This window comes from Bombyx mandarina, chromosome 26 (genome assembly GCF_030267445.1).
Source record: "Bombyx mandarina strain Sakado chromosome 26, ASM3026744v2".
Taxonomy (NCBI): Eukaryota; Metazoa; Arthropoda; class Insecta; order Lepidoptera; family Bombycidae; genus Bombyx; species Bombyx mandarina.
The window spans coordinates 806472-828475 of NC_143232.1; the positions used below are offsets into that span (position 1 = coordinate 806472).

A 22004-nucleotide genomic window follows, 5' to 3' on the forward strand; every position below is an offset into this window, starting at 1 on the left:
AGGTGGGTGGCGCATTTACGTTGTGGATGTCTATGGGCTCCAGTAACCACTTAACACCAGGTGGGCTGTGAGCTCGTCCACCCATCTAAGCAAAAAAAAAAAAAAGGTGCAACCTAACCCATGAATCAGCTCGCTTAGTTTCTCGCCGTATCTTCTGCATTTCAATACCTTCTTTATTTTGTTAATAATTTAACTGTAAATAAAGATTCAATGTACGGCAAAAACGCAAAATTCAATTAAAAAAAAAAATACATTTTTCAAAGGTACTTTATTTAACATTGTCGTATAACTTACATTAATTCCATAGATAACAATAATTATATTTCACAAATGGCCGATTATACAGATGACCGTAACAGAACGCCTAATACAATACAATAATAGTTCAAATTAAAATGCAGTAATTTATTCAACATAAATACACAAAGATCTCGATTAAGAATACTGCGAAGGTAACACGCGCATACATCTACAATCATATTTTTTCTACTCAAAAATTAATTTAAAATAGTTTTATTCTATAGCGTAGCAAAAAGTAGCGGTTAACATAGAGTCGATTTTCTTTCGTAATTTTTTATTCTAATCAAGCAACATTGACGAGTAATAAGTTTGTATTAAGTATTTTAATAATAATGTGAAAGTTTTGCAGCCGAAAATGACACTACGGTAGGTAAACGTAGTATTTTGAAAACTGATATCTGTGCTTAATGCGAGTTTTTAAAGTTCTCGATAGCGTAAAAGTTAACTCAAATTTGAATGCAGTTCGAACAGCGCCCCTAGTGGCAGACGTAGGGAAGCTGTTGTTTTATGGTCATACCAAATGGCGGACAGTAGACGAAAATAAAACTAAAGTTCTTTGCGACTGTTTTTTTTTTGTATAGATACTGTAAACTACTATTTGTCCAATCAAATTTGCCATAATATATTAATAATCCATTGCTCACGCAAACACACAAACTCTTTAAGTGTATTATTTAAGATGCACACACAAGCACGCACACTCATACAAAAATTGACAGATCGGATACAGCGAAGACTAGTTAAAGCAATTTCATAAGTTTTTAAACTATATTGGCTTTATAATGCTCATTTTTCGCCCGGGTCGCTTAATATAACAAAATAAAATTTAAGCATCCATCTAGAATCTAGATTCTAGACTTTCTAGACAAATATAGAAAATCTCTTTGGGCATTTGATATTAAGTAAAACTTTTCTTGAGGCAAATTAACTAATAAATAAATTAACCTAAATTGGAAATAAATAAATAAATAAATAAAAGTTACAAATTTTATACGACTCGTTAGAGTTTCTTGGTCTTTGGTTAATTGTTATAAGAAAAATAAGAGTTAACCTCCAAATTTTAAATAAAAAAAATATATTTTTGATTCATATTAATAGCATAATATTTTGATCAATCCTGAAAATTGTTGAATATTAGATTATATGCTATTTTAAAATTCCTCCAAGGCTTGTGAGCGGGGGCAAAATTTATTTTAAATCACACTGATTCATAAATAAAAAAGCGCGGGACTGAACCTTAACTATTTTTTTAAAAGTCACATATTCATCATTATCGTTGTTCGTTTTGTCTGTTTACATTTATTTTGTGAATCTACATTCGCTAGATTACATTATAAAGTGCAAAAATGTTCTTAAAAAATCTATGGAATATATTTATTTATTATTTTAATGATTTATCGGTATGAATCGAAGTCAGATCTAGTGTGTTTAATCCTAAGTCTGTAAACTAATTATCATTGTAATGTCTAAATAGTCAGGCTCTTTCTAGCTCGCTTGAGCGACCATGCCTAACAACATTATATAATCAAAATTGACATGTTATTAATTGATGTGATTGTATCTAATTATCCTTTATACTATTTTAGAATGTGGCGATTGACACTTTTCAACGAGGGGGCATAGGCAAATGGGTGTACTACCAAACTACCTACAGTTGCTTACAAATAATATTGTCATAAAAATTAGGCAAAGACCTCTAAAATCGCAACTACATACATACTTAAATAAGTTATACTTAAAGTGGATTATATTTGTAATACTGCCTAATCACGTCAGGTATTCACAAAACATACCAATAAATAAACACTACTCACAGCACTACTACACAAAAGATGCCAAGTAACAATCTTTTGATTTTCGTTATTTTTAAACTATGCTTTGCCTAACTATTCTAATCTAAATTCTGTTCCTAATACGGGGAGTATGTACAAAATATGGCGCTATATTTTCATATGTCAAGCGTAATAATGTGTTTTTCAAAAAATTTCAAGCACGAAAAATGAGTTGACCTTTGGCAAGAATGCAAATATTATAATATTCCCGAAACATAGATGTCAAAAATTAAAATAATCTCTATTTATTTTCACCAGAAATATTCCATTTACAATTTAAAATTAATACACAAATTCTTTACATTCTCATCTGAGTATTTGCTAATAGTCTAATCAGTAGACATTTTAACCTTTCTCACTAATTCATACTTCTCGACGACAAGCTTTATTAGACATGATTAAGACATTATTTTGATTGAATCACTCGATATAATATTGTTGAAGCGTAGCTTATTAACAAAACTCATATTAATAAAACCACATATCCCGCGGTGAAAGGCTATTTATTAGGTTTAAGAGACATTTTGCGTAATACCCGACATTTTATTTGTAATTAGCTGACCCGGCAGACTTCGTAGTGCCTCAACCGATAAATAAAATACCTAAACTTTTGTATAAAATAAACTTAAAACAAACAAAAGGAATCCGCCCGACGGGGGACACATCAAAGGAAAAACAAAATTGTTATTTTTATTTAATACCGAGCATTTTCATATTTATTGTAACTTTTAAACCTTCTCTGGACTTCCACAAATAATTCAAGCCCAAAATTAGCCAAATCGGTCAAAGCCAATCGGTCGGAGACTAACGAACAGCAATTCATTTTTATACCTATATATAGATTAAAGGTGCGGTTTTTTTCTGTATCACCAGTTCGATTTTTTTAATTGAACTTCAATTAAGTTTCCTCCAGGTGAAGAAGTTTTTTTGTTATATTTTTTTCGAATTTTCCTGTAAAATTGCATAAATGTTGCTTAAACCTTTCACCTCTCGATATCATAACACTAAAAACTACATGAAACAATATATCAGAATTGGAATCAAAATAAATTATAAATCTTGTATTATCTACGAAAACCAATCAAAGTGTAGATAGACATTTTTTAAAGTTCATAATTATTTTTCTATTAAATTTTTATTCAAACCTTTAATAATTGACAGTATTATAATTTTCTATATTTTCTATACGAAATCGATTATTATTTTAAGATTAAGTGAATTAATAATTTTCACATATTAAATTCTATTTAAATTTTACACAGGTATTTATTTCGTTGTTTTTTAATCTGTACCTTTTGCAATTTACTAATGATATACCCCAAAGTAATGAACATTTTCCAAATAAGATATGACCTAAAGGTCTCTGTCACCAGGTCATAAAAAAAAAAAACTAAAAACTAATGATACAATGTCGAAATTTTACTAAAATACTTTACAAGAAGCATTCAAGAAGGAAACATTATTTTATAATATCTATATTTTTGCACCTTTTAATATAAATGCTTCTTGCACAATTTGAAGCTAATAATATTAATAAAGAGTAGTTTACAAAAAAACTAATTAGTAAAGACAAGCAGGTAATCCAAAAATAAAACCCTACAAGTAACATTGAGTGGCGTAAAATAGTTCAATGAATGTACATATTTGTCTGTAGATTCAAAGTAAGCGATCGAATAGCAGATATTGTTGCTTCATTATATATATTTCAGGCACATAATAAATAGATATAATTTTTTTCTAAATCAACGTTCAACAAAAAATTAAATATTAATTTGAAAAAACCCCGCTTTTCTACTATCTGTTAACTACTAAACGTCATTACTTCGTTTTGCGTAAATCTAGAGGATATTAAGCTCTTATGTATATATTTGAATATCTGAATATTTATAATAACAAATACCTTGATCCTATCGTTTTAAAAATGTGGACGACAATGAATGTTCAATCATTGAACGCATACAATCAGTAGCTGATAATCAAAGCTTTTGATTAACTCCGCAACTTATAGTAAAATGTCACTTAACTTAGATACTATAAAACAAGTAACGCAAAAATGAAAAACAAAAATATTAGACACATACATTTATATTATTATTATACTATATAAATATAATATTATCTAAATATTAAAGACAAATTATTATTAAACCAATAATTTAAATTGCGTAACCAATAAATTGCGTACACTGTCGGAAATTACTGTGGACCTTTTAATGATTCTATTTAAAGAAATTTAACACGATTTTGGATAGTTGCATACATATATAAATACCAACATTTATAATAGACTAGCTTTTGCCCACGACTTCGTCCGCGTGGAATAGTTCACAAATAAATATGCAAAATTAAATGTATATTTTTCAATATTTCTGAGAGATTTTCTTAATATTTGTTTCCGTAAGAACCTTGTACAGAGTATTAGAAAACTACAAAAAAAAAAAAGCCAAATCGGTCAAGCCGTTTTCATGTTATGTCGTGACAACGGAAAACGGGTTTCATTTTTATATATATAGATGTATGCAACTAACTTAAGCTTATCTTTAATGCATAAACGGGATTCTTAGAACGGTAATATTATCAGCAATGCCTTCAATAGCTTTAATTGTAAGTAGCTTTTTAACAACATTCAGCTCTGCTGCTTTGTAGTTAATAATCAATTTCTAAAAATACGACACGCACACACACGACAAAGTTAACTTTATTAATATCTAAATAGATCACAGAATTGTTAAGTAATAAAGAGATTGAAAAATAAAATAGAAGAAAAAAATAATAAAAATAGTTATCATATACTTAAATGTTTCGAGGTATTTAGAGACGAATGGAAAACGAAATCAGTCGGAGAACGAGGAAGTTTTTTTTTTTAAAGGTACGTAATTAAATTAACATCTACGTGGATTGTATGAAATTATTATAATACAACACACCTAGCTCGTTAAACTAAAACTTTGAAATTATACAATCAATCAGAAAAGTACTAAAATCTAGGCTTTTAAAGGTTATACAGTTGACGTTTTGGCGGGAGCGTCATGTATTTTTTCTTTAAGATTAAATATTGAATAATTGTGGCTTATTATACCGTTATTGACTGCTTGACATCATTAAAAGTGTATGAAATTTTAGGCAAATTCCCATTGTTTAATTGGTCCATCGGGTCATTTCATTGCATCTCGTTTCGTTCAATTTCATTCTCATATTCAATTTCGGATAAATCAACTCCGTATCGTAGTAAATAATAATAAATAAAGATTTGGCCATAGGATTCATGAACATCTTCCAATTGTAGAACAAATATCCTTCAGAATATATAATAACGTGTATAGTAGTAATGATTTTTAAACTAATTATATTTCCTATTTACCTAGATAGAAAAAAAACTAATTTGTTTTCTTTTTGGTGAATAATTCGTAAATCGATGTTTCGTTTAGAAGAGATAACAAAATATAGTTCTATTAATCTAATTACAACACCATGCTTAAAGTAAAAGTAACATAATGTTTTCGAGAAAAGAATAAAAACTGGTTCATTATAGGTGTTGGTTATCGACCTGTATCTACGGACGTATCTTGGCGCGTGCATATTTATCGATTTTAATAAGTTCATAACATTTAAAAATAACAATTTAAAATTATTTTGCTGTTAATTTAGCATTGATTTTTGTATTTTTTTTTACTGTTTTACTAAAGTACATTTTTTTTAAATTCTTTCTGCAAAATATGTGAAAATAAGCTCAGCGCTAAAAGGATTAAGCGCTGTTCGGACCATTGCATTATCGCTTTGCGACATTCCTGCCGCCTACCACCAGTAATGACATAAATTCAACTTTTCGCGGATTCTACTTTTACTACCGCCGCCACAGTCGTACCTTCAGGCCATTACGAGTTAAACTTCAACTGCGAATCAACTTTAGTTGCTTTGTATTAAAAGATATCTCATCATCCTTAGCATTCAAAATGGATCGATCGAAAAACTACAATATTTTCATTATACACGTACCGTGATTAAATTTGATTAAATTGTATAAATTAAGCATTTACTAATTGCTTTTAAAAATACGCTTACCCCATTAAGCTAAATTTTAAAAGCGTAATCTAATTAAAACAAAAAAATATTGTAAAACCTGTAGCTGAGCTTAATTTTCAAAACTAAAAGCTTAAATTTCAAATCGACAACTTTTAATAAACTCCCTAATAAAACATCTAGCTTTGTTATATCTAATTTATAGTTATTTTTATAGTTTTAATTTTAAATAGACGGCTAATTATATCGATGCGTCAATAATCATAAGACAGAGCGGTTATACAATAAAACACGGTAATGTAACTCTATTTATAACTCCTATTTGAGTACGTACAAATATTTTTAAACACAAACGAAGGAGAAAATTACTTACTTAAATTATTTGAGTATTCGTACAAAAAAAAACGCTTTCACTTCCTTAATTGAACATACAACGAAACTATTTACAGACGATGACATCACCATCGGCTTATTGCACATCTATGAGTAATCCCAAAAAAAGAAAACGTCGACAAGAATCAACTGGGATAATATTATCCCCACACAAAAAACCTTTGCCTAAAAAAAAAACAATTTTATTAAAAAACGTAACCAAAAAACATTCTATCGCTGTAAGTTTAAAAAAAAAACATGCTCATAACGTTATGATTTCTTTCCGGATCTACTACTACAGTCGAATAGACTAGATAAACAGAAGGAAGAACATTCCTAAAATAGTAATCGAGTAAAAATTAAAATCGATTTAATATGACACTCACTATTTAAGATATCGAATAAAATATCTCAAGCTAGACTCCTTGTTGGTTGGTGTGTATTTCAAAATTATTACTTTCTTCTTTTTTTTCTAGTGCATGTAGGTCATCTATTAATTAATTCGACCTCAACCAACGATATAAAAACAAAATAATTATACTGTAGGGGCTAATAATGCATTAATAAGTAGAAATATACCGGCAAATCGATTGATTGGAGTGAACTCGGATTGAATATCGCTAAGCTGTTACTACAATGGTAGTTTTCCAATTACAGCACAAGAGCGCATTATGCGGCATAATGCTCAACTAAGCTTCAGCATAATTCGGCATTGTGCGTCACTGAGTCGCATTATGCTCTGTAATTGGAAAACTACCTGTACTATTTTTAATGCGCTCTTGTGCTGTAATTGGAAAACTACCAATACTAAGTACAAAGCTTAAGTAGGTACGTCACTCGATTTATGACAGTTGTAGTTTTTAAACGTCATCATGACAGTTTGTGCTGCGATCGAGCTTAGAAAGTAGTTTAGAAATATATTAAATTTCTATTTTGAATTTAATTATTTCTGAACGCGTCTTTAAAAAAAAAAAGAAAATTAAAATTCTCAATTCTTTCTCGAATCTAAATTTTCATTAGTGTCTAATCAACGAAGCACATAAATTTAACGACTCACAATATACGCAACGTTTGATAATTAATATTTCGAAATACAATCCGGCTTGTTGTATTCCCCGAAGATGTTCAGCTCGTATAGGCTCGCCAGTGTTATGAAGAGAACGTACCAGACCATCAGCACCGCGCCGTACTTCCGGTCCAGCTTCCAGCCGTTGGCGTGGGTAGCCACCACCAGAAACACGACGGTCGAAAACAGCGATAGCGTGGAATAGATCAGACCTAAATAAAAAAGAATGTATTTTTTTAAAGTGAATACCTACATTTTTTTTTTTCTCAGATGGGTGCACGGGCTCACAGCCCACCTGGTGTTGAGATATAAGTTCTAAGGTATCAAGTATAGCTACAACGGCTGCCCCGCCCTTCAAACCGAAACGCATTACTGCTTCACGGCAGAAATGGGCGGGGTGGTGGTACCTACCCGTGCGGACTCACAATAGGTCCTACCACCAGTAATAGCATCGTTGTGATTCGAAAGTCGATAAAACGAAATAGCGACAGTAAAAAGAGACAGACACATAAATTCATAAGAACATAGGAACTTCTGAATAACTCTATGTAATATAAACGAATAAATTGTAAAGTAATTATCAAACTTTGTATCACTATATATACTTTAAAGTTTAAGGTATGCGCTTGATTTAAAAGAAACGGAAAGCGCACTTTGTCCTTTTCTAAGCAATTTTTTAAAATTTAATTTTTTTATAAAAAAATAAAAATTTAATAAAACGATAGAATACATATTTATAAGCCACTTCAATTCTAAATATTCGAAATGCATACGAGTCAATTGATGTTAAACATTTAGACAAAGAGGTTTTTCGTCACACGAGCGCTAGGTGCTGCTTCAAAGTGAAATATTAGTTAGTACCTTTGCTGTAAACGTTGACGTGGCTCCCGGGGTGGATGACGGCGGTCTGCAGGAACCATGGCAGTCCCAGGCAAACTAGGATGTCGAAGACGTTGGAACCGACGGCATTCGACACCGCCATGTCACCGTAACTGGAAACATCATGAGAACTAGAGTCAAGACCACGTATCTATATTGTTTTTTAAAATTATCTTCTGTCATTGTTCCCGGAAGTACTCACGAGACGTGAACGGAATTAAAACTGTTTTTACAATATTTAAAACAATTTTTACAACAATTAAAATGATTTTTACAACCATTAATACTTTTTTACAAGTTTTAATCTAATGTTGTTTTAGTGTCAATGTGTAGTTAATGGTTTCCGACATTATGAACACTCTATAATTTTGATCGCGGAGGAGCGAGGTGTTTTTCAAACTACCCTCTATTTTCATTATTAACTTATGAGCTGTGACATAACAAAAAGTATGAAAATAATCTGATTTTGTTTTCGAAATGATAATGTTATATCCGATATGTATAGATAATATGAATCCGAGCCTTCATGTGTCAATGTTTAAGTCGGATTTTGATTGATGTGCGGTGATTAGTGTACATAAATAATCACCCTTCTTTGATGACGGCGAGCGAGGAGAGCGCGTCGGGTACAGATACTCCAGCCGCCACAAATGTAAGACCCATGACCGTGTCCGGGATCCCGAGTGTATAGCCTGAAGGAGCAATGGATATTAAGCCTATCAGCGGATAATACTCCTATTAACAACTTGACTGCGGCTTGTAAAATAACAAAAGTTCATTTGGTGCGTCGGTGGGTCGAAATGCCAAAGTTATTTCCACCAGTCTTCAGGTCTTTCTCGACGCACCAGCATTAGGGTAGATTAAAATGCTATAAATTTGCGACAACATACTGCAAACAATTTATAGTATATAGTTTTCGGTGTCAAACTCTTACCAACACCTTAAATAATCGATCCGGACCAGCTAAAAGTTGGCGGCCGATATGTGCCGGTTGCGCAGTGAAGGTGTTAATATGTATAAACTTTCATAGAAAATATATGACTGATAGAGCTGTTTTTTGAAGTGATAACTACTTATGGGAGGGTAAACGTTACGTCGTCACGTAACGCGTTACGGCGTCCGTCTGTCTGGCTTCCCTTTCTCACAAGCACACGGCAGCGGTACTAAGAACGTATGTAACTTCTAACTACAGTCAAACCTGGGTAAGTGAGAACTGGATAAGTGAGAAAACTCTATAAGTGAGAGTAATAGCCAGGTCCCGTCATTTTAAGCTCCCAAAACCTCTATTAACGAGAAACAGAAACCTCTGTAAGAGAGAGTCGTTTTTCCCTCATGGACCTCCATAAGTGAGACTGCTACTTATCTATACCTCTATAAGCGACAGTCGAGCTTTATTTATTTATATTATTTAGGAGGAACAAATAAAAAAACAAATTACAAATTTAACATCTGCTATTTTATGACTCTTTCTTAACTTTTGGAACTTCCTTCCATTGTTTTTGTATTGTTTTCTCGTCAATATTGAACCTATTCTATTTCATGGAACTAAATAACGTTGTTATTTTATCGCATTCTTTTCGAATGGACACATGTGCCTGTCTACCGTCCTGTTTGTTGGACTTACTCAATTTATCGTTAATCAATTGCGAAGGAAACTTCTGTTCTGCATCAAGTCAAAACGGACAATTAAAGTACTGTCATTAAGTGATAAACTTAAAATAGTGAATGCGTTTGAATCCGGAAAATCGCGAAATGAAATTCAGAGGGAGCATTAGCGAGAAACTCGGGTTAGTGAGAAACCTCTATAAACGAGAATGAGATTGTGCTCCCTTGAACTCTCACTTATCCAGGTTTGACTGTATTTATATATATTTATCAATTTATGTTACAATTTTCCTTACATTATCATATTAATATATGAATATAAATTTTAAGTAATAACGTATGCTTTTGTCAAGTTAAACAATTTTAATTTTAAATAGTTCAATTTAGATTATTTAAAGTTATCAATTCTGTCGGGCGTCCCGAGAGGCATTTTTTTAATGAATGAATGGTTACTGGTGGCCCGGAGGTCATTCCAGTTTCACCAGGACAGATGGGCGAGTAAAGGCTCAGCCAGGAGGGGAGGAATTTGCTAACAGCTGCCAAAGCGCCTCCAAAGGAGATCTAACTGCTAACTAACGAGCTGACTGTACTCGTCGACTCCGACGAAGAGTTCGACGTGCGAATTAGCCCATAGACACAACCCGCTGAGTTTCTCGCCGGATCTTTTCAGTGGGTCGCGATTCCGATCCGGTAGTAGATTCAGCGAAGCACTGCCCTTGCGAGGGCTAGTGTTAGCATTTCTCTCAGGTTGAGCCCGTGAGCTCACCTACCGGTTCGCGTGAAGTTGGAATAGCCCCTTAGACTACCAACCATTAGCGTTTAGATTTAGATCAGATTAGATTTTAAGATTTAATCTCGCGTTTTTATTGTCATTTTTATAATTCCGATGTTCGAACACTTTAACGTTAGCGTTGTCACCGACAACTGAGGTTCTACCATTAGGAATTATGCTCAAAAAACTAAAAATCGATATTGCATAACTGGTTCCGGAAATATAATCTGTGATGCCATCGACAACATAATCCCCACTTGATCGGGGCACGAACAAATGACGAAATAATAAATATTCTTTTTTTTTTTTTAAATTAGGTTTAGACAGTTAAGGGTCATACCGATAATCGTTATCATCCAGACCATGAAGTAGGAGTAGAACGAGATCCATAGCATCGATATGATGAAGGTGACCGGGTACCAGGGTCCCCGGCAGTCAGGCATCGTGTGCCGACACGACCAGTGAACCGGGAACGCAATGTACCAGCAAGCCAATTGGAATTTATCTAAAAACGAAAACAGAAAATTATAATGAGCAAAAATTTTCTAGAAAATAAAATATTCGTTATTGAAGGCATTTGTATCTCTGGTAAGTCTAAAAGTTGACGAACTAAGACTGGCAACGTGTTCCAATTTTAAAAATAGTATAGACGTGGCTTTCTAGTTAAAACCGTTTCTTCATAATTGCATACAGTTTGTATGTTACAGGCACGTTATTTTTCTTTTGTTTGCTAGCATCCCAAAATTTTGTTGTAACACAATGAACTTACTGGCTCCGATCGGCTTGACCAGAGGATCCACGGCTGTCTCGGGATTGTACTCCTTTGCCTTGTAGTAGGCGGGAGCCGCCGGTGCCTTTGAAAGAAAAAAAAACACGTACGTAGCTTAGTGGCAGCTGTCATAGGAGTTTTTGGAGGGAACGCCATGATCGAAGTCGTTTGAATTGTCTTAATTTGTTATTTTAATGTACGACGGACCCTTATGTACCGTAAAGTACCAAAATTTCGGCTGTCCAGCGTAATAGGTTGCGGTTTGGAGATTAGGTCGGTCTTTATCCAATTAAATAGAGACACGAGGTCTCAAGGTCAGTGGCCTTGTTTTTTTTTATTGCCCTTGTAAGCAGACGTAGGTTTTCGTAGGCAGCGGCTTGGTTCTGCCCCCCGCATTGCTGACGTCCATGAGCTACCTGATGGTGAGTGGTCGTCAGTGGTGCTAGGAGCAGAGTTAAGCCGCTGCTTACCGTTAAGTAAGTTGTTTAAACTGTAATATCCATAGATGTGGCCAGTGTAAAAGGTTAATAAGTTTTTGAGCTATTCACGCCATAGAATGAGCAAATTTGTAGCAACTGGCGTTGTCTTGCTGGAATTTTATTGCTTTACTGTTTGTATCATTGAAATTCTTTGTTATTGACGGAGCTAGAGCTGTTTCTTAGACTTTAGAGTATAGAAACTATTTATAAATATTCTTAATTAAATAAAAAATTATTCCACAATCACTATATTTGTGAAACAAAAACGCATTCTATACTTAATTAACTCTAACATTAAATCTTAAATACATACTTCACGTTTGATATCATCATCATCATTCTCCTGCCCTTTTCCCAGTCACCTGGGGTCGGCGCAACATGTTTTCTCCTTCCATACTCTTCTATCATATACCATTTCTTCGCTCACTCCCCTCTTATACGGGCTCTACATTCGCCCGTGATTCGCGGCCGCGATTCGCGCATGAACACGACGTGAAAAACATAGCCCTCTACACACGCAATCTTTCGCATTTACGTTCGGGCATTTGACTGAAATGGACGTTGAAGTTGCTGCTGCTCTGACATTGTGCGCCTTAGCGTGTTACAATTATACGTTTATAAAATCAAAAAAACAAATAAAAAATAAATAGAGGAGAAGAAGGTGGTGGATGACACAAATCCATCGTAACAATCCTTAACTTTTTTCTATACGTTCTGTAGCTAGACATTAAGGAATCCTTTTTCTTCTTTAAATATGGCACAGGAATTTCCATAATTACACTAATTCTCAGCCATGCATCATGTACTTTATTTTTGTTTTTATGATCTCCATGTTGAGCTTGCCAAAGCACGGGCTCAGCATGATAACATTCAAGGAACGTCAGTTGCCGATCGTTACTCCATTCGATACTCATGACGTCCGCTTGTCACTGCGTCTCACACACAACTGCGAACATACCCGAGTGTGGATGCCTTCGCGTTCGCGCTTCGCAGGCCCTTTGTCGCGGGCCAGAAAACCGCCACCGGACGGGGAACGCCGCGAAGCGCGACCGCGAAGTCGCGAAACCATCCACACTCGCGGTTCGCGCCCTTCGCGGACATTCGCGCCGCGAATGTGGAGCCGGCTTTACACATATCGTCTTTTACGCAATCCATCCATTTCTTCTTAGGTCTACGTTATCCTCTATATCCTTCCACATTTATAGTTAACACTTTCTTATATTTTCATTTCGTCTCATCACATGTCCATACCATCCCAAACGCACCTTTCTCAACTTCTCTGTCACAGGTGCCTCTTTCAGACTTGCTCTAACATATTCATTCCGTATTCTATCCATTCTCGTTACTCCACACATCCATCGCAACATTCGCATCTCTGCTGCATGCAATCGCAATCGCCTGATATGTTTAATTTAGTTAATACTAGCTGACCCGGCAGACTTCGTAGTGCCTCAATCGATAAATAACAGACCTAAACTTTTGTATAAAATAAACTTAAAACAAACAAAAGGAATCCGTCCGACGGGGGACACATCAAAGGAAAAACAAAATTGTTATTTTTATTTAATTCCGAGCATTTTCATATTTATCTACCTTTTAAACCTTCCCTGGACTTCCACGAATAATTCAAGATCAAAATTAGCCAGATCGGTCCAGCCGTTCTCGAGTTTTAGCGAGACTAACGAACAGCAATTCATTTAAATATATATAGATAGATTTTCATACTTGTGGCGGCGGTGCCTGTTGCTGTGTTTGCTGCGGTTGCGTCTGTTGGGGGCTCGTGGTCTGCGGTTGTTCAAGTCGCGCTGACGGAGGACCGTAGCTCTGACTCTGTTTGTGTACATACATACAATATTTTATTACTATATATTAATATACGTGAAGCAAAAACTTTGTATTGCTATTTACGAAAATTGCGCAGACGGCGATATTTTGAAATTGCCCACATATATAGAGAATATAGAGAGGGCGTTGCAGAAAGCTAACTTTTTTTTTTAAATTATGCATAAAATATACATTAAATCAATAAATAAAAACATGACACACTACTATGTATTTGACACACACACACGCATAAAATACTCTTTTGTTTATTGTCAAAGTCTGTGATCAAATTGAGAATAGACTACTTCTGTTAAGTTTGTCTTTAATATAATTTGTCTATAGGGTAGCCTTGGCGAAATCTGTGACTATAGAAGTATAGTCTCTAACAACAGAATCCTAATAATTTTTAAACTTATAATTTAAATTAATTATGATCGAATTTCGACTACTGAGTGACCTCTAGTAATAAATATGTTACATGATCACAGAAAAAAGTATTAAATAAAAAAACTGAGCCTCCTTTATTTGAAAGCGGTTAATAAATGAGTTGATATTGTATTTACGTTATTTGACCCTGGGCGGATGTTGGACGTCAAGTGCCCTAAAAATATCCTTGTAACTGCGGTCTACTCCCAATATCTGCACTCCGTCAAGTCCCACATACCCCGCGTGTCTCCTAGGTACGGACACTTCTTAGAAGATACGGTCCCCTGCCCGAAAAAGAAAAGGAACTTACGTTATCGTCCCAGGCTCGGTTCGGGTCCCACACCGGGGTGGGGTCTGCATTGTACGCCGCGTTGTCATAAGCTCCGGTGGGATTGTACGCTGAAACATTTCATCATCATCATCATCATCGGCATATAGTAGTCCACTGCTGGACATAGGCCTCTCCAATTCCACGCCATTAAGCACAATCCTCAGCATCTCTCATCCAGCTCTTGCCGGACACCCTGTATAGATCATCACTCCACCGAGTCTGAGGGCGTCCTGCACAATGTTAGCCAATTCGCAGTCTTTTATTTATTTATTTACTGGTGGTAGGACATCTTGTGAGGCCACACGCGTAGGTACCACCATCCTGCCTATTTCTGCCGTGAAGCAGTAATGCGTTTCGGCTTGAAGGGTGGGACAGCCGTTGAGACCTTAGAACTTATCTCAAGGTGGGTGGCGCATTTACGTCGCAGATGTCTATGGGCTCCAGTAACCACTTAACACCAGGTGGGCTGTGAGCTCGTCCACCCATCAAAGCAATAAAAAAAAACAAGATTGCATTAAACCGTATGAGTAGTTTTAATTATGTGTTATCGTAATTGAGTTTGTTTAATATCGTTACATGTTTCTTGAACCGGAGTGTCGTTGGTGCGTCCGTCGACTTGCGAGTACTGGCCCTCCGCGGCCGGAGTCGGGCCCGCCGCGGCATTCCGGCTGTAACAAAATCGTTCACAATGCAAAATTTTAACAAATAAACTTAATTATTGATTGTCATTATTATTAGGGAGTCCAACACTCATATAAATATTACCCTATTCATTAAGTACATCTATTTTCTACATGGATAACAAGTCTCAAGTCAATCGGATGCACATGGTCACGTTAGTTATAACGAAACATCCGTAAAAACCACTGTACATTTATATATTATTATAGATAATCTGTGGGGTTAATTAAAAAAAATCGTTAATTCTAATTTCGTTACCTGTAGGTTACAAGGGCCGCCTGCTCCTCCCTGGTCGGCAGTTTGAAGGGCAGAGGGAGAGTCATCGCCCATTGCTCTAGCGCCGTGTTGAACCGAAGCGCCACGCAGTACACTCCGTACATTATCAACATGAACAGAGCTTCAGGCCTGCGGTCAACGATCATGTATTGTTTATTATTGAAGTGAAACTTCTAATGCGACTTCCAACAAGGTTCATTATGTACACATGCCAGTATCATCCCGTAAGCAAACTGTGCTCCAACCTAGTTTGAAGAAGGACAACAGTGGGCGCAGTGGTGTTAGGTGACGCCGGCACTTTCAATGAACCTGTTACGTTTTTACTTATTCTATTTCGAGCGCGTGCTTACTAGAGGGCCCTAGCATAATTATTTCACATGGGCTCTACATAGGCTATAAAAATAAAAATCAAGCCCGCAAAATTGCGTAATTACTGGTGGTAGGATCTCTTGTGAGTCCGCACGGGTAGGTACCACCGCCCCGCCTATTTCTGCCGTGAAGCAGTAATGCGTTTCGGTTTGAAGGGTGGGGCAGCTGTTGTGACTATACTGAGATACCTTAGAACTATATCTCAAGGCGTGTGGCGCATTTACGCTGTAGATGTCTATGGGCTCCAGTAACCACTTAACACCAGGTGGGCTGTGAGCTCGTCCACACATCTAAGCAATAAAAAAAACATAGACTGGAGACGCTTTGGGAGAATAGTTTGTAACCCGTTGAAAACTTACTGTATTTTAGGGATTATGCCTACAGCACATCAGTATTGTCTGTATTATTCTAATAAAAGGACGTGTCCACAGACCACTAACGATCACTTGTTTATTTAACAATATTCGCTCACCATATTTGGACGGCTACACAAACATATACAGTACAGGATCGGTTTCGACACACCTAACTATATTACTGTATTTTGGATATCGGCCGTTATACTACACCCTGTATATACAGTACTTATGGCGGTAGCTATGACAGGTCACAACTCTGTCGCTTGCGACGAAGGACTCGGCGAGTAAATTACCCCATAGACACAGCTCACTGAGTTTCTCGCCGGATCTTTTCAGTGGGTTGCGTTTCCGATCCGACGGTAAATGCTGCGAAGCACTGCTCTTGCTAGGGCTAGTGTTAGCAACGTCATCAGGTTAGAGTACCGTGAGCTCATCTACTCGTTCTGCGAATCTATTATAGCCCTTCGATGTTACTAGAATAGGCAGAAAAAAAAGATCACAACATCTTTGACAGATGCCTAAATATCCAAATACTCACCAGCTAACGTATTCATTAGCGATAGTACACAGCATCACCAGTATAGATAGAGCATAGAAGAAGCAGTCTCTGCATAGGGGCCACCAGTTGAGATGCGACACAGTGCCGGCGCAGAGGGCACACACGGATATCACGAACATAATGTTGAATACCGCCGAACCGATCACACCCGAGACGCCTGCAACAACCGCATCATACAGACTTACAATTACCACGCACGAAATACGGATACATTTTAATCTGAATCAGTACTACAACGCACTATATTTATTTATTAAGGAGCTAAATATCAACAACGTAGTTGTCGCCACCATCACTTTGAGACATGAGTCGTAACTCTCAGTTCTACACAGTACAACGGCTATTTTATTTATTTATTTATAACTTCTTATACTATAAAGTATAAAGGCGGACTTAATGCCATAGGCATTCTCTAACAGTCTAGCTATCTCACCCTTGAAACCGAAACGCATTACTGCTTCGCGATAGAAATAAGCAAGGCCGTAGTATCTACCCGTGCGAGCTCACAAGACATCCTACCATCTGTAGGCATACACAGCTCCCACAATTAATTTTAAAACCTGGCAATGTTTTGATTTTGTTTCCATATAAGCTTTGGTGATACAGTAAATCGGCCACAATCCCATAGCTCTAACTCAGCGCATAGTTGTTGTGTTTGGTCAGAGCGTGAAGACTGTTTAAAACTCAACTGTGTTGTAGTAGCGGTTGTGATGTCCGGTACAGGATCAGATTCTGCGAAGGACTGCTCTTGCCAGGGTTAGTATTAGCAACATCCTCAAGATAAAGCCCCGTGAGCACACCTATCCATCCGGGCGTAGCTGGAATAGCGCCTTAAGTCGCACTGTGTACCTACCTATGTCATCCTGAGCGCAGAAGACGCCGATGACGACGGTCGCCAGCTCAGGAGCGGAGCTACCCGCCGCCATGAACGTAGCTCCAGCAACATCCGGCGCCAACCTCAGTTCTGTTACAGATAATCAATGGCTAGTACTCTACTTATCTCATTAAATCGTCGATTTGGGTTCTACTTAAGTTCTGGTAAATTATTATTACGTTACATTACATTGTGTATGTATATTTATAAATGTATGTAGTAAGGAATTGTGTACGTATATGTATTTCTGTGTATATGTGTGTGTATGTGTATGGTACTTATTAACTCCATGGTATACATATAAATATATTTCAATTGATTGGTACACCGCGTGTAATCTGTTTCCAAACGATTCTTTTCCACCTGGTGGTTGTCTGGAAGAGATCGCTCTTAGCGATAAGAGCGCCAGTTGTATTTATTTTTTTTGTATTTAATGTTTCCCATTGCTTTTTTTGCTGGTGTACAATAAAGAATACTCTCTCTCTCTTTTAAGCTCACAGTACCCCCAGTATTTGAAACCTTACCGCAAAGATCACTTTGAGAGGTTGTTTGACACGATGCTGTGATCTCTTTATTACTATCGCTTCATTCGGAATCGCCGAATTCCATTTATTATTTTTATTTATTGTTTAGATGGGTGGACGAGCTCACAGCCCACATGGTGCTAAGTGGTTAATGGAGCCCATAGAAATCTACGACGTAAATGCGTCACCCACCTTGGGATATCAGTTCTAAGATATCAATATAGTTACAACGGCTGCCCCGCCCTTCAAGCCGAAACGTATTACTGCTTCACGGCAGAAATAGGCATGGTGGTGGTACCTACCACCAGTAAATTCATCCCCATTGCGTTTACCAACCTTTACGACGATTTGCCATACTTTGCCAGACTCTAAAATTGGTTCCAAAATGCTTCCTCAATAAGATCAACGTTGGGCAGCTTTTTCTATTTTAAGACAACCCGTCAAACCGTTTCGGCCAATGGTCATTTGCGTTATACCGATAATGGCGATGCAAAATCTTCAAAGTACCTTCACAGATCCTGTCCAAGCTTGACACGAAGTACTCGTCGCACACGATAGCGAGTCCTATGAACGTGAACATGGCGACCAGTATGTGCAGGATCAGGCCGCCATGCTTCCGAGCTTTTTGACCCATCAGGGGCTTTGGGAACTGAAGGAGGACCAATACAATTAATGTCGAATTTGAACGCTTATTATAATTTATTTTCCTTTCAAACTAAATAAAACAAAATAAATAAACAAAAAAATACTAATAAAACAATCAGAAAAAATATTAAGAATTCTGTGTTGGTCAGATTTTATTGATCTTATATTTTAAAGTTGCCTACAATTCGGTGTAGCTTCGTTTCGTATCTGAATCGAATTTTGTTAAAAGCTTCGTGGCTTTTGTGGCTTTTGGGCGGAGTTCTAATTCTGTTTCTAAAACAAAATAAAGCCAAATCATTCTTAACAACATCATCGTCTGTCTACTAGTTAAACTGATTAGTTCTGACAAGCTAACAAACAGAGATAAATTAAAGTAAGCCAAGTATTTTAGTTGAAATGATTTCGGACATTTTAGGCCGATTTTTATCTTGAAAACATTTACGATTCTCTTATGATACGTATTTACCAAATGTTTCGTTATTTCCCAATTTTAACGGGACTTTTACATCTACTCCTTTAACACTTCACAAAGAGCATTGTATTTTAATAGGACATTTTAGAAATATATTCATCTCTTTCAAACACTAAATCTCAATGAAATTACGGACTCCGCACGACAGAGACAAGTAGGTCTTTATTAGTCCATCGCAAGGGGCATACGGACGGGGCGTATCAGACCTCGTTCCGCAATTAAGGCTTTGATATCGAAGACTAACCTGTTCGATAGCGGGTGGGGTGCAGTTTTCCCTAAACGGATGAACGGTGGGAATGACCCAAGCTGCTCGTTCTTTCTCGCGCAGATCCTGCGTCTCCTTGCTCTGTAAAAAAACAACAAATACAAAGCTTATACAGCAATTCACTGATTTGACGCAGTTTTAGAGAGACGAGGGAGTTTTAAATACGAACGTGGGAGGCATTAGAGGAAGAGGTAGACCGAAGAAGAAATGGATGGATTGCGTGAAATACGATATGTGTAAGAGGGAAGTGAGCGAAGAAATGGTATATGATAGAGTAGAATGGAAGGAGAACATATGTTGCATCGACCCCAGGTAACTGGAAGAAGGGCAGGAGAATGAATGATGACTGATTCGATGAAGTGGTTATTCTCCTACCTTTTAGGTTTCCAAGCTTTTATGACTTCCCTTCCTTTCCCAACTTTATAAAGTTTATTATTATTATTATTATTTTATTGCCGTAAAGGCAGATGAGCATACGGCCCACCTGATGGTAAGTGTTTACCGTCGCTGATTGACGTCAGCAATGCCAGGGGCAGAGCCAAGCCGCTGCCGATCGTTTAATACTCTCCACAAGCCTCGTTTGAAGAAGGACATGTCATGGATGTTATTAGCTTAATACTTTAACTTCCTGAGGCTCTTTGTCCACATTGAATGTCATTGACCTAAGCCGAGTAATGCAAGAAGGCGGTGATTTTGATTAAGCGCATTCCTAAATGATCATTTTCATTCTAAATTCTTTAAGGATTATCTCGAAAATTTAGACGGAGTTTTCAAAATACCTTCACCGACTCCATAAAAATAATTGAAAGGTGAAGATGCAAAGTCGTCGTGGCCTAAACGAAAAGACGTCTAGTGTACTGGATTGGGATTATCGATGATCCGTATGTTCAACTCTCACAAATAGCTTAACTCATGTTCACCAATGACATCTTCGATAAAGGAATGACATTGTGTCATAAAAATAAAACCCGACATATATATTTGCGGTTATTGCGGTACAATTGAAGTTTAAAGTCTCAAGGTGGTTAGCAGCATTTACATTGTTGATGTCTATGGGCTTCGGTAACTAAACGCTGGGTGGGCCGCGAGCTCAGTCAGACGTCTATAAAATAAGAATTGTGAAAGTTGACTTTAAGCTGTGCATTACGGACAAAAAAACCAGCTTCATTCAATTCTTACATCCTCGTATCCAGCATCCTTGATAGTCTTCTTATCATCTTCTTCATCGTCAATCAGTCCTTTGAGACTCTTTTTACCTCCTTCTGTAGCCGTCTCACCCACATCTTCGGAATTTTCCTGACTGCCAGTACTGTCTTCTGTAAATACATACACATATATATACAATTACTCTTAACAGGTGTAAAGAATTCTTTCACTGAATTAGCAATACCAGGGATGTGGATAGGTAGCTTAGAATTATTGAAGCATCGCTTTTTTCATTGCCCTTGTAGGCAGGTGAGTTTACACTTCACCTGATGGTGAATGGTTGCTAGGAGCACAGGCAAGCCGCTGTCTACTACAGAGTACTCTCCGCAAAACTCGTTTGAAGAAAGACATGTCATAGCGCTCAGGAAAGACCAGAGACGAGAGAATCCAAAAAACAGGGTGAAACACCTTTTTTTGTATAGCTTAGATGTGTGGACAGCCTACCTGGTGTTAAGTGGTTACTGGAGCCCATAGACATCTACAACGTAAATGCGCCACCCACCTTGAGATATAAGTTCTAAGGTCTCAGTATAGCTTCAAACCGAAACGCATTACTGTTTCTTGACCGAAAATAGGCAGGGTGGTGGTACCTACCCGTGCGGACTCCCAAGAGGTCCTACCACCAGTAAAATACCAGTTGTAATACCTATCGTACAATCAACGACACGAACCTTTCTTCTGTCCGGCCTTACTGGTGTATTCTAGGGGAGGCGTGGTCTTTACAACGGACTCGTCCGGTGTGGTGTCTGCTTTACTTGGAGCGGATGGCTCCGACACCGTGGTCGCGCTGAACACGGCTTGGATCACGGAGTAAGCGATGAAGAAAACAGATATCGTCAGCCATCTGTGACGACGAGGACGCCGCATCCTCTGTGGAAACAAATACAAAAATTTCGGTTCAATCAAACAGTAGCTGATCTGATGTGGACTTTTTTTACTGATAGATGACTGGTGGTAGGACCTCTTGTGAGTCCGCACGGGTAGGTACCACCACCCTGCCTATTAATGCCGTGAAGCAGTAATGCGTTTCGGTTTGAAGACAGCCGTAATGCCATAAGCCTACCCCTGCGGACTCACAAGACGCCCTACCACACCAGTA

The 22004-nt window shown here is 37.0% G+C and overlaps 1 protein-coding gene and 1 long non-coding RNA gene across 2 annotated transcripts in view; both read right to left on the minus strand.

Moving 5' to 3' along the window:
- Positions 1 to 249: 249 nt before the first annotated feature.
- The window catches only part of LOC149499748 (uncharacterized), a 143827-nt gene continuing 122072 nt past the window's right edge, over positions 250 to 22004 (minus strand). The window contains exon 2 of the long non-coding RNA XR_016325507.1: positions 250 to 2857. This is a non-coding gene — a long non-coding RNA (uncharacterized LOC149499748). The remainder of the gene's footprint in view (positions 2858 to 22004) is intronic.
- The window catches only part of LOC114252996 (putative sodium/potassium/calcium exchanger CG1090), a 51691-nt gene continuing 29936 nt past the window's right edge, over positions 250 to 22004 (minus strand). Inside the window, exons 2-16 of the mRNA XM_089738863.1 lie at positions 21577 to 21775; positions 20879 to 21015; positions 19679 to 19780; positions 18825 to 18966; positions 17773 to 17883; positions 16899 to 17076; positions 15615 to 15761; positions 15252 to 15343; positions 14655 to 14743; positions 13820 to 13924; positions 11616 to 11700; positions 11187 to 11351; positions 9059 to 9161; positions 8452 to 8582; positions 250 to 7802 (exon numbers count right to left, since the gene is read on the minus strand). Coding sequence (XP_089594989.1) covers positions 7603 to 7802; positions 8452 to 8582; positions 9059 to 9161; positions 11187 to 11351; positions 11616 to 11700; positions 13820 to 13924; positions 14655 to 14743; positions 15252 to 15343; positions 15615 to 15761; positions 16899 to 17076; positions 17773 to 17883; positions 18825 to 18966; positions 19679 to 19780; positions 20879 to 21015; positions 21577 to 21775 — 1986 coding nt within the window. The 3' untranslated portion in view covers positions 250 to 7602. The remainder of the gene's footprint in view (positions 7803 to 8451; positions 8583 to 9058; positions 9162 to 11186; positions 11352 to 11615; positions 11701 to 13819; positions 13925 to 14654; positions 14744 to 15251; positions 15344 to 15614; positions 15762 to 16898; positions 17077 to 17772; positions 17884 to 18824; positions 18967 to 19678; positions 19781 to 20878; positions 21016 to 21576; positions 21776 to 22004) is intronic.